At 37.5% G+C, this 12,878-nt stretch overlaps 2 protein-coding genes across 3 annotated transcripts; both read left to right on the plus strand.

Annotated features, from left to right (window-relative positions):
• The first annotated feature begins 229 nt into the window (after positions 1–229).
• Positions 230–6,251, plus strand: LOC121982117 (shaggy-related protein kinase alpha-like). Of its 2 annotated transcripts, XM_042535026.1 has the most exons (13): positions 231–414; positions 2,431–2,579; positions 2,656–2,748; positions 2,886–2,945; positions 3,319–3,591; positions 3,813–3,887; positions 4,681–4,737; positions 4,821–4,961; positions 5,044–5,094; positions 5,178–5,273; positions 5,502–5,585; positions 5,692–5,794; positions 5,886–6,251. In XM_042535026.1, the coding sequence occupies exons 2-13, from the start codon at positions 2,472–2,474 to the stop codon at positions 5,966–5,968; spliced, it is 1,224 nt and encodes a 407-aa protein (XP_042390960.1). In that variant the 5' UTR covers positions 231–414; positions 2,431–2,471; the 3' UTR covers positions 5,969–6,251. The 2 variants fall into 2 exon arrangements, with proteins under 2 accessions (XP_042390961.1, XP_042390960.1); XM_042535027.1 differs by lacking the exon at positions 3,319–3,591 and having other exon boundaries at positions 230–414.
• A 1,916-nt stretch (positions 6,252–8,167) lies between these two features.
• On the plus strand, positions 8,168–10,166 carry LOC121982116 (polygalacturonase At1g48100-like). The gene is made up of 6 exons (XM_042535025.1): positions 8,168–8,601; positions 8,691–8,858; positions 8,947–8,991; positions 9,085–9,292; positions 9,376–9,457; positions 9,547–10,166. The coding sequence occupies exons 1-6, from the start codon at positions 8,197–8,199 to the stop codon at positions 10,055–10,057; spliced, it is 1,419 nt and encodes a 472-aa protein (XP_042390959.1). The 5' UTR covers positions 8,168–8,196; the 3' UTR covers positions 10,058–10,166.
• The last annotated feature ends 2,712 nt before the right edge of the window (positions 10,167–12,878 follow it).

A 12,878-nucleotide genomic window follows, 5' to 3' on the forward strand; every position in this document is an offset into this window, starting at 1 on the left:
TAACAAACTAATAAATTAAAAAAAATCTATTATAAATTAAATTAAGAAAATTATATATGTATATATATTCTCCTCTTTTTCTTTCCGTTCATGTAGATTAAAAAAATAATAATAATTTAATTCTTACGACGACGAACTTCTGAAAACTTGGAAAAGAAATAAAAAATGAAAACATGTTTCCAGGGGCTTAACTGAAAAAAAACTGAAAAATTGGAGGAGAAAAATGCGCGTGAGAAAAAGTAAAATGAAAGTCCGATCTCGCGTTCACACCGCCCTCGTTTCTCTCCTCCAACCCTAGGAGGAGGCTGGAGAAGGAAAGCCACGGGGATCCATGAATTAATCGATCACATTTTGTTAGCCTAATGTATTCTTCGTTGTTTTTTGTTTGATAATCTGGGATCTGAGATTGATCTGGTGAGCGTTTCTCCTCAATGTTTTTTGTTTTGCATCTTTTTAGTCATTTGGGATGTTTGTGCATCTTCTTCTTCAGATCTGTTTTTTTTCCCATCTGATTGAGCTGTATTCCTTGGTACCTCGTTCTTTGCTTTCTCTTGGTCCGTGTGTATGTAGATCTGTAATTAATTAGAGTTCTAGTGCTGGACTAAAGGGATCTTGTTTATAGGATGTGCTTTAAAAGTCTTTCTTTCTGATATCTCGTCAATTATGAGAATTCAAAGCTCAAATGTCATTTTAGTTCACTCTATTTTTATCCTGAGTCTGGGTTTATGAATTTTCGATATGTGCGCCTTTGTTTCAGAATTTAATGCTTGTTTTCAAATTTTTGCTAATGGTAGTTTTTTGTGCTCTTTGTTTCGTGTTTTACATTAATAAATATGTGTTGTCCTAGACTAATATGGTGCTGATATTGAATGTTGAATATCTTATAGCTTATCTTTGTCTATATAACCACTTATTTGCATGGGACTGGCATCGTTACATATTTAATCTTCTCGAAGCTGAAGTCAGTTAGTCTGACGACTAATTTAAATTTAACAATATTATAGGTAATGAGATAATTGTTAAGAAAGAAGATGACGAGTTGTCTAAGAGTTTAAGATTATTTGTGGCAAAAGATGGAGAGATTGAGAGAGATGTCTTATATAGAATACAAGTGAGATGGTTGAAATGAAGGAGAGTGTTAGATGTTCTTTGTGATCATAAAGTACCTCTAAGACTTAAAGGAAAGTTTTACAAAATAACGGTTAAACTTGCTATGTTATATGAAGTTCATGAGTAGAATATAGTATTGTAGAGATGAAAATGTTAAGTTGGATTTGCGGACATACATGGATGAACAAACTAAGCAATGAAAATATTAGATAGAAAATCGGATTGCACATATTGAGGGAAAACTTCGGGAGACACGTTTAAGATAGTATGTATATATACTTAGATAATCAATAAATGTTCGAGTTAAGCGATGTGAAACTATGATAAATGTGCTCATCAAACGAGGAAGGAAGAGAAAGACCAAAAAAACTTGGTTAGCAAAATTAAAACAAGATAAAATATATTTATGATGTAGTAGGGGATAAAACCTAATGACATAAAATGATCTATATAGCAGACCCCACCTAGTGGGATAATGTTTGATTGTTGTTGTTGAAGTGAGTTAGTCTCATCTATGCGGGATGATTATTGCTAGGCATTGATTTTCTTCGGATTGTCTTTTGAGTAATCCAAATTGAACCTAGATGGCCGATTGGAATGATCTTTCAATCATTCATCTGTATTCCACATATGGCAGGATTTTTTTCTTTGCAATGCAAGCAGCTTGGTTTGTAATCATTTTCCTGTATAAATGTAGATGGAGGCTAGTTTGGCAACTATTAATAGTGATTATACTGTTGTAGTTGCTAAAATTTGTTAATGTTGTTTTCATACTAGTTTGTTTCCGACCATATCTTGTTTCTAGGGCTATTTTTCACCCATGGTATTGTCACAAGGGAAGTTTTTAATACATATCCTCTCTTGCTAATAATTATTGCTGAAAATTAACAATGGTTAGCTTGATAAAAAAATTAAGAACTTAAATTTCGACATCTACTATTTATTATTCTGTACCTGTAAAAACCTATACACAAAATGGATCGAAGAAAGCTCTACATATGTATCCTCAGTGCTGGCGTCATGTTTCTAGTATCAATTTTATTTGATTTTGATATAGGGATAATACTGATTCCTTGGAATTTTTTATCTTCGTATGTAAAGATTCTATATAATGTATATTTGGGGAACAAGTGAAGGTTCTTTTACTAATTGAGTGTATGCCTATTCACATGCTTGTATTTGAACTTATTTTTGGTGCTTGGTTCTTGAGTGATTGCACAATTTTTTAGCATTGCATGAATTCACGTAGTTTTTTCTTGAAATAACACTTCTAGTCCAGCATGTTGATACTATCCTTTTCTATCTGGCATTTTCTTTTAGGATATATACTTTTATGTTGAATTGAGTAAAGTGAATACTGGATGGCTTCAATGGCACCCACATCAGGGCAAAAACATGCTAGTGGTAGTAGTATTTCCATGGATAACTTACCAGATGAAATGAATGATATGCACATAAGAGATGACAAAGTGAGTAACAGTATATAAACTATAAGTATTTGAAAGGTTGATTTGTATATCTGATCTTCATTTTATTTTAATTTAGGATGTGGAGGCTACTGTAATTGATGGAAATGAGACAGAGACGGGCCATATAATTGTGACAACTATAGGTGGCAGAAATGGCCAGCCAAAGCAGGTACATTCTTTATTTACAAGCATTAATCCATAGTATGGGTATAATAACTAATAAGTTCAACAATCAGGTCAAATATTTTTCCCCGCAGTTCTCCATTTAGTCTCATTTTATCTGTTACTAACACTGAATGCCAACAGACTATAAGTTACATGGCTGAGCGGGCAGTGGGTCATGGATCATTTGGAGTTGTATTCCAGGTAACTTTAGCATAACACTTAAATGCTACTTAGACTATATTTGGTTATGGGTAATGTAATCAAACTTGTAATCTAATTGGGCTTGGAATGTAATTGGATTACATGTTGCTGGCCTTGTAATTCAGATTACAAAACTTTATTACATGTTGTTTGCCTTTTGTAATTCAGATTACATTACATTACATTACATTACAGCTTTAAAATTGTATCAAACAAACTAATCAATCTTGTAATGTAATCTTGATTGGCTGATTACCCCTCACCAAACATAGCCTTAGTCGCTTTAGAATGGAGATCTTTCAAACTACTTGCAGTTTTGCATATCTATCCTTGCTCCATTGATATTTTCCCATGACTTTTCTCCTGTTGTTAGGCCAAGTGTCTTGAGACAGGTGAAACAGTAGCTATAAAAAAGGTTCTTCAAGACAAAAGATATAAGAACCGTGAATTGCAAACAATGCGCCTTCTTGATCATCCAAATGTTGTATGCTTGAAACATTGTTTCTTTTCGACAACTGACAAAGAAGAACTTTATCTTAACTTGGTTCTTGAGTATGTACCTGAGACTGTTCATCGAGTAATCAAGCATTATAACAAAATGAACCAGCGCATGCCATTGATATATGTGAAGCTCTACATGTATCAGGTAATCCTAAACTTGTGTAACTCCTTTCCATGTTTCATTTTCCTGAAAAAGTTGTCCTTTTAAGGTAACTATTTGGCATTGGCTGTTGGCCCATTTGTTTGATGAGTATGTCGCGTCCAGATAGTGGCCAATATAAAGTACCTAATTATTTATGACTGTTGGAAGAACAAATTGAAATAACTTCTAAAAGCATGGATCCGATTATTTCTTTCCTATTGCAGATTTGTAGAGCATTGGCCTATATACACAATAGCATTGGAGTTTGCCACAGGGACATCAAACCACAAAATCTTCTGGTATATTGTCCACATTTTTTTATGGATAAATGGCTCCCGTTTGCTAAGATCTGCTTGCTTGATACTTTGTGAAGAGAATATGCATAAGAGACATTTTTTTATATAAAAAAGGTGGACCATATAATCAAGAGACAAAAGATGTCAAATCCATGTGATCATAAAATGTTCAATAGGTTAAAATATAGTAGGATTGCTTTGATGTCGATATTTATGTGGATCACTTCACGGCTGATAATGGGTGTTGATTCGTATTTGTTTGATATGCTGTGTCTATGCATGCTATATGCATATGGATATATCAATCACTTATGGCATATGTAATGCACTAATGAGTCTGTTGTATTGGCTTTTAACTGAAATAAAGATTCACATGTTATATGAAATATTCATCTATTGTAATCCCTTGTAACATTATGCATGTCACACTATATGTGGATGTCAGAGCATCCACACCGGCTTCCTTATCCAAAATGCATAATTTAGGGTCAAAAATTACTTTATTAAATTTGGATATCCACTTTTCAATACATCATATATCGGCTTCCCTATTTATTCTATCTCCTCTATAATGTTTAGGGAATGAAATTCATTTCCTAAATTTAGAGAAATATTGTTCATAAATGCATAATTTAGGGAATAGATAGGGTAGCTGATGCAAAGGTTTTTTAGTTATCCTATCTAAAATTTAGAGTAAAATCTTTGAATAAGGTATCTGATATGGATGCTCTTATGTATGTTCGTCTGTATGTCATATGCTATCAATCCTAAACGTTACTAGCACTATGTGTAACAGGTTAACCCACATTCACACCAGCTGAAAATATGTGACTTTGGAAGTGCCAAAGTTCTGGTACGTATTCATCTCTTGTTGTGGGCTATAGAAGGCATTCTTTAGTAGCTTTGTCTGAATTTTGAAATTTGTTTGCTTAACAGGTCAAAGGGGAACCCAATATATCATACATATGTTCTAGATACTATCGAGCTCCTGAACTTATTTTTGGTGCCACCGAGTATACAACGGCTATTGACATCTGGTCTGCTGGCTGTGTTCTTGCTGAGCTCCTCTTAGGACAGGTATAATACTTAGTTATACTCTCTTTGTTTTCTGAAAGAAAAATCCAGCCATGCTGACAATTTCCTTTGGAGTCACCAACAGCCTCTCTTTCCTGGAGACAGTGGAGTTGATCAACTCGTAGAAATTATTAAGGTACCTTTGTTCATTTTTCCTACGTCTGATTTCTATGCATTTTTAATGTCATCTGTTTTAGTCAATTGTTTCCCATGGTCCAGATTTTGGGTACCCCAACAAGAGAAGAAATTAAATGCATGAATCCCAATTACAATGAGTTCAAATTCCCCCAGATCAAAGCTCACCCATGGCACAAGGTATATCCATCAAGGCTCCATTTGGTTTTTAACATCAACAAGCTGCTGTCTTAGTCCCAAATATTCAGGATTGCTTTCATAGATTTAATCCTCCACTGATTTCTATACAAGATTATGTCACTTGTAATTAAAGTTCTATCGTGCTTGTTTCTCAAAGTTAAGCATATCATGTTTTCATATAACTGCTCCACATGCGGTTTCAGTAATATCTTTATCACATTTTGTCAGATTTTCCATAAGAGAATGCCACCTGAAGCTGTAGATCTTGTATCTAGGCTACTTCAGTATTCGCCAAATTTGAGGAGCACTGCTGTGAGTATATTGTCGAATATCTTTTACGTAGTTTATCCAAGGCTGTATACCTAACTGCATCGCAAATGAAAAGAAACGGACACCATAGTAATTGCCTTTCGTGCAGTTGGAAGCATTGATTCATCCATTCTTTGATGAACTTCGAGATCCAAATGCTCGTCTACCAAATGGCCGATGCTTACCTCCTCTCTTTAATTTCAAGCCTTATGGTAAGTCTGAATAACTGGAAAGCTTATCATCACAAATTATTAATCCTGTGATAAAATCATATTGTTTTGGCACTGCGTGATGATTAAACAGAACTAAAGGGAGTCCCAACGGGAATTATAGGAAAGTTGGTTCCAGAGCATGCAAGAAAGCAATGTACCTCTTTAGCACAGTGATCTGCCTCGTCATGTCATTGCCAATAGCTGATGTATGTTTGAGGTAAAATTTGGGGAAAAACTTTCCTCTTATTATTAAGTTTGTTGGCACGTGTAACCCCTCGAATCTATATTTCTTTGTTGATGTTATCGCTATTATCGTCTGTCTGCAGCCCCTTGTAACAACCACCTCTCTTGGTGTCAAAACTGCAGACCGCTTTTATGAAACGTCGTCTTATTCATGCAGATTGATTGTGTTATATACCTTATTATTACGCTTAACAACATATTTGTTTTTCACAAATAGCCATTATGTGAACTGTGACTGAATAATTATTTCTGCCTTTAATTACAAAATAATCCGAAATGCTATTTTAATCTCGGTGTTAAATTTATAAATACTTAATCTGTCAATATTGTTTTTTTTTTAAAAAGAAACTATTCTACTTTTCAAATTTCATTTCGTAAATCAAACAACCTTTCAATTTCTCTAATGGTTCAACAAGTTGAATCAGATTGATTCAAGATGTTGGGGAACTCGGTTTGTAACCAGTTAGGTGCGTTTAATTTTTATCATCCAATTAAAATCCATAAAATTCCAATTTTTCTTAAACCGGATCAAGCACTTGTTTTTCATCCTGTTGGATTGAACGAGAACCAAAGTTGGATTGAACGAGAACCAAAGCATGTCTGAGGCATATTTTTTTTTGCCAACGAGCAGTTGGTGATTCCAGTTTGCCAGCAATCTTCTGACACGTACGCCTGCCATTAGAATATTACTCGGGCCCCTATTACTTATGCCGACATCCAACAAATCAAATCCAAATCAGTCGATTGATTCCAAATCCTAAAACTAGCAGGCACTACTCTCCACTGCTACCTCCAATTCCCACACTTCCCTCACTCCCAAGTAAGTTTCTCCCATCTACATTTGGCCGTCTGATGCGTGTATATGTTGTCCCTTTCCCTGTCCCCCACTCGTTTCCTTGCTCTCGTGAACCAAACACCAAATCGTGTGACACAACTTAAGTTTCTGAAACCTTTCAGCCCCCGTGACACACGTAGACAAACCCAGCATACCATGAAATGCTCTTTCTCAATCAATGTCTCGGCCTTCCACTAATAAAGATGCCTTTGGACAACAGTACACCGACAGATACCTTAGTTTCTCAACCATTTAAGGATGAAGTCTCAAATTCGACAAATTAATGGATGCCTAAGAACGTTGAACTGATAGGTCATTCGTTATAATTACTTTTTAATTTATCCTGATGACAATTTAAAAATTTATCTGGAACTAAATTAGTCATCCCAAAATTAGTCAAACATAAAGATATTAAAGTCATCAAAACTTGATTCAAACCGTATAAAGGCATCTGATTACAGCCATCTAAACAATTGATTCAAACTGTATAAGTGAAATTAGATTGGAGAAGAAACCGTGCATATGCCATTTTATTACAGTCAGTCATTACAGTAAAGTTCGACAGTGACACTCGCTCAGTTATGGCAGGAGGACTCTACGTACAACACGTGAATATTAATCTCTGTGGTTTCCTGCTGCAATTTTTTCTTCTCAAGTTTTTCCTGGCCGCGTGAAGAGATTAAAATACATAGCAGCATCACGGGGTTCTCTGCATGAGCATGCTTAATTCACCACCTCTAGTTTCTTTGCTATACAACTTTTATTAATTCTTCTTTAATTGCTCTCATCTTTCGTAAGATCTTTGTCTCTTCCATATGCTCATTAAACAGGTTGGTGTTTTGCCCATATTTCTAAATCAGCCAGTTTAAACGTTTGCATTGAAACATATCAATGTTTTTTGATAGAAAAACCTCAGATAAAATGCCTTCAATGCAAACAAGAGTTCTTACTGTTTAGCATTTTCAAGGTTAATTCTGTAACTTGTCGCAGAGCTCTAGAACATTCTTTTGAATATGATGCATGGATTGCTAGTTTTGAGGCATAATTCCAGTTCCATTTTATAAATCCTAACTCACAGAGCTGGCCGACCCTAATTTTTGTTTCTTTGCTTGGATGCCATGAGAGAAACTGTTTCAAAAATAAAAGAATGAAATGGCGGTTCCTAAGATTCATGTGATGAAATATTTATGTTTTAAAAAAAAAAAGGACGATGCTTCATTCAATGAGTTATGAGAGAGCACATCACTGGCAATTGCACCATAAATAACTCTCTCCACCTGTGGATTTGTGATTGCCAATTCAAACCTCTCAGAGCTTCTGCACAATGCCAAATGGCCACCCATCACTATACGCCTCCATTACCACTCTTGCACTTCTACTACTCAGCCTTGAGAAATGTGAACCAAGGTATCACTACCACAAGCACCACAGCAGCAGCCCCAAGTTCAACTCTGGTAACCAAATCTCCCTGCCGCCGGCAAGTGCCCCAGCAGAGCCACCGTCTATGAGCAAGGATATAAACACCACCCGGTCGGAACACCGAGTGTTTGATGTGCGATCCTATGGGGCGATCGGCGATGGCTCGAGCAACGATGCCCAAGCCTTTCGGGCTGCGTGGAAGGCCGCATGCACGGCTAACTCGAGCGTGATCCTCGTGCCGTCGGACGGTGTCTTCATGGTCACATCCACTATTTTCTCAGGTCCATGCAGACCAGGGCTTGTGCTTCAAGTAAGCTATCCGGTTTCACTAGAGACTGAATTACTACTACTCGTTTTCAATTGAATTTTAAGTATTAAATCGTTGGTCGGAGAATGTAGATAGACGGAGTTGTTATGCCCCCGGACGGACCGGCCAATTGGCCAGCGGCCGACAGCAAGAAGCAATGGCTGGTTTTCTACAGAGTCAATAACATGATTCTCCAAGGAGGCGGCACCATCGAAGGAAAAGGCCAGGATTGGTGGAATCTCCCCTGCAAGCCTCACCGAGTAAGTATCCCAATTTCATTATTTCAACGTACGTTAGCATGGAATTACCTTAATCAAGTTAATTATATTTCTATAAATCCCACTGTAGGGGCCTCACGGAAGCACACTACCCGGGCCTTGCGACAGCCCTGCGGTGAGAGAAATCTTAACTAGCTAACAAACTAAGTAAAACTCGTCCCCTTCCTCATCGATCAATCATCATTAACCTGTTACATATCTTTTCTAGCTAATCAGGTTTTTCATGAGCTACAATGTGACGGTGGGAAGGCTCCGCATCCGGAACAGCCCGCAATTTCACATCAAGTTCGACGGTTGCGAAGGGGTGCACATCGAGGGCTTGTCGATAAGCTCCCCCTCCTTTAGTCCAAACACCGATGGCATTCACATAGAGAACACAAAGTCTGTGGGCATCTATGATTCCATCATAAGCAATGGTACTTAATACCATCTTATTTTATAATGTTTAATTAAAACCACCCAATGAACTAGTGCGTATGATACGATGATGCTGGTGCAGGCGACGATTGCATTTCGATTGGGCCGGGCTGCTCTAACGTGGACATAGCCAACGTGACGTGTGGGCCGAGCCATGGCATAAGGTTACAAAGAATAATTAGTACGGATGGATAATGAAGAGTAGTACTTTAGAAGAAATAATAATAATAATAATAATATGAATTGGGCGCAGCATCGGGAGCCTGGGCGTGCACAACTCGCAGGCGTGCGTGACGAACGTGAAGGTGCGGAACGCGAGGATCCGCGACTCGGACAACGGGCTGCGGATCAAGACGTGGCAGGGCGGGACGGGGTCGGTGTCGGGCATCAGCTTCGAGGACATCGCGATGGAGAACGTGCGGAACTGCATCATCGTCGACCAGTACTACTGCCTGAGCAAGCAGTGCCTGAACCAGACGTCGGCGGTGTGGGTGACGGACGTGGCCTACAGCAACATCAAGGGAACGTACGACGTGCGGAGCGCGCCGGTGCACTTCGCCTGCAGCGACACGGTGGCGTGCACCAACATCACGATGTCGGAGGTGGAGCTGCTGCCGCACGAGGGGGAGATGGTGGACGATCCCTTCTGTTGGAACGCCTACGGGGTGTTGGAGACGCTCACCATCCCGCCCATTTATTGCTTGCAGGAAGGGCAGCCGCAGTCGCTGGCTCTGGAAGATATCCCCGCAATGGGATGCAGCTAGCTAGCGACCAACAATCCTCTTGGCATACTCTCTCTCGACTCTTGAGATACGAGAGCCCTTGTCATTAATCAATTAAAGAATAGTTTGACTAAAAAGACAACAAAAATGCTGGCAGGTTCCTAGTTGCTCATGAATTTTTGAATCATGCAACGATACTATTGACATGCCACTGAAATTATAAGTCATGCAATGATCAGATATAAAAGAAATTAACGCCTTCGATAGATAAATTACACTGTGAGTGTAATGTATCATCTACTAGACTTAAAAGCACTAATGTTGGCCGTGAGCTCACAATTTGATTGAGAGCTTACACGTCGCCTAGCCGCAAGCTAGCCGTTTGTTGGGGAGCCTATCGGCCACCTAATAGCGAGTTCGATCGGGACTTGATCGAATCTGTTTGGCCACGAGCTAGTGGCATGTTAGTGAGCTTGTTGATTGGTGGCTACAAGCTCATGATCTACCCGTGAGTTCATCGGTTGCAAGCTTAATTCTGGCTTGCGTGCCAGCCTGCGATCGCCTAGTGGTGAGCTCTCAATATAATCTGGTCGTCAGCTTGTTGGCCACTTGCGAGCTCACTACTACCAGCAAGCTAATGGCCGATGACCAAAGTAATTGAAGTGCAAAACTAAAGTTTCATGAAGTGTACAATTAAAGCTAAGAATTTTAGTTAGTATTTCTAGATATATGTGAATAGAGAAGAGGTTGAAGAGACATGAAATTTCATTGTGAATGAGACATAAACGGCTTGTATCGAAGTTAAATTTGACTAATTCTCCAGAATTTTTGACAGATTGTTTCTCCAACAAGTACATCATCAAACATTAGCCTTTGAATCTTCTTTTTGACCTCTCTTTTATCTTTCATTTAGCTTTTCTTGTTTTTGATCATTTTGTTGTGTTGATACTGATGCACCCATTAACCCATCTAACCGTATAACGTTTTTCATATCTCTCTAGTAGAATATTCTACTGTAGGTTAAGTTGACTAAATCCTTTTATCAGTCAAATGTCCAATCAACTTGATTTCAAGTAGACATATTTTGTTCGTTACCTATATATTATCCTAAGTTGATTATTGTAGTCGACTCAACCATCATCTTAGTTGACTGACTTATTGCATCAATTGATAAACACCAAATTCAGCCTTGAACAAACAATTTTTTGTTTGTCGTATAATCCACTTGAATCGTCAACTCAACTGTCAATCGACTAAAGGGTACCTTCAGTTGACGAAATCACCGACTACTATTATTCTAAAGTTGTAAGTCTGTCTTAGTTGAAACCTTTTACAGGTACATGTCTCTCTCAACTTTCAACTCATCATAAAGTTTCACTTGGTTTGAGGTCATCTCTTGTCAAATTACTTATCCCTTGAATACACTCAAGTTTTTGACTCAGTTCATAAATGCCTTCCTTGGGCCTTCACCTAAATGACCCACCTCCTCTGGCTTAACTGCACTCCAATATTTCTCGTTGTATCTTATGTCATCCTTATTTGATCTACTCATATCTTGAGTTGTCAAGTCATTAATAACCTTAGCCATTGCCCCCTGAAACTTTTCTATTTTTTTTTTCTCTTCTATACTCAATTTTGGACAAAAATTAAAAGGCGACCCTTCTTTATTGGAATTGTTAAAAAGAAATCTTTTATTTATTACTAAAACACCACTCTATTTCACTAACTCATTTTCAACCTAAAAATATTTTTTTTATGATGTTGTAGTTAATTATGACTCATAACTACTGCACGATATGTTGTAGTTAATTATGACTCAATTTTAATCAACACTAATAACATAATATTATACCAATCATATTTCATAATTACTATAATCTGGACAATTGATCTCTTGTAAATATTATATTATAACAACTATAATTTTTAACCGAGGAGGAAGTATTGTTTTGATAATAAATTAAAAAAATATCATTTTAACAATTTCAAATTTTTACCCATAAATTTTCATCTAGGACAATCAATTATTTACCTTTTAAAATAAAATAAGTATAAAAGTCACGTCCAACTCAACCCTAGATACCTTCTATTATGAACCACTTTCTTGAAGCTGTTGCGTCTTTTTTTTTTCAATCAAACTTTGTCATGCCCATTTCCACTGCTTTTCTTTTTTTCACCGCCACTATGTAGGCCAATCAGTGTGATGCAGCATCATACACGTTCTACCACGTAAAGAAATGGAAAAAGAAAAGAAAAATCTTGGAGCCGACAGCTTGCATGGGCTACAGTTCGCAAAACGTTTCATTAAGTGAAGGTCAACGAGTTGAAAACTACAACTCTCCGACAGAATTATATCGTTGGGTCACAAACCATTGACTCCATCGACAAGGACTACAATCATTTAGATTGGAGAGATTTCCCACTTGCTATCTCATGTACCTGAAGAACTAGAACCGCTACTTTCTTCCGACACCACGGCATCTCAAATTTTGGACTGTGGGGTTAAAAAAAAATCTTGCGAGGTCAGAATTTAGCTGGATGTCTTTATCCATGAGGAGAATCCTGCAAGTCTATGCCTACTCAGAAGTTTGATAAGAAAGAATAGAAGAATCCTGAATGAAAGTCGCAACATGCATGGCATTATTGTGGAAGAATGATGTGCATATGAACGATGAGATGATCAGAAGAGCTGCACATAAATTAAACAGCATTCAAATCCATTCATTCTTGGAGATTTTTTTTTTTTCCTTTCTATTCTAAACTGCTGTTGGTAATGGCCTTAGGATTTATAGGTCATTTTAGGAAGTTGACTGATAGGAATCAAGGAATTTAGTTCAAAATATGCCTGGACAGATACCACCAC

This window comes from Zingiber officinale, chromosome 5A, assembly GCF_018446385.1.
Source record: "Zingiber officinale cultivar Zhangliang chromosome 5A, Zo_v1.1, whole genome shotgun sequence".
Classification (NCBI taxonomy): domain Eukaryota; kingdom Viridiplantae; phylum Streptophyta; class Magnoliopsida; order Zingiberales; family Zingiberaceae; genus Zingiber; species Zingiber officinale.

Bases quoted from the DNA above. Each gene is read 5' to 3' on its own strand.
- LOC121982117 (XM_042535026.1), top strand. From the start codon at position 2,472: ATGGCTTCAATGGCACCCACATCAGGGCAAAAACATGCTAGTGGTAGT. The intron at 2,749-2,885 runs GTACATTCTTTA...GAATGCCAACAG, and splicing joins GAAATGGCCAGCCAAAGCAG to ACTATAAGTTACATGGCTGA. The intron at 4,738-4,820 runs GTACGTATTCAT...TTTGCTTAACAG, and splicing joins TTGGAAGTGCCAAAGTTCTG to GTCAAAGGGGAACCCAATAT.
- LOC121982116 (XM_042535025.1), top strand. From the start codon at position 8,197: ATGCCAAATGGCCACCCATCACTATACGCCTCCATTACCACTCTTGCA. The intron at 8,992-9,084 runs GTGAGAGAAATC...TATCTTTTCTAG, and splicing joins GGCCTTGCGACAGCCCTGCG to CTAATCAGGTTTTTCATGAG. The intron at 9,293-9,375 runs GTACTTAATACC...ATGCTGGTGCAG, and splicing joins TGATTCCATCATAAGCAATG to GCGACGATTGCATTTCGATT.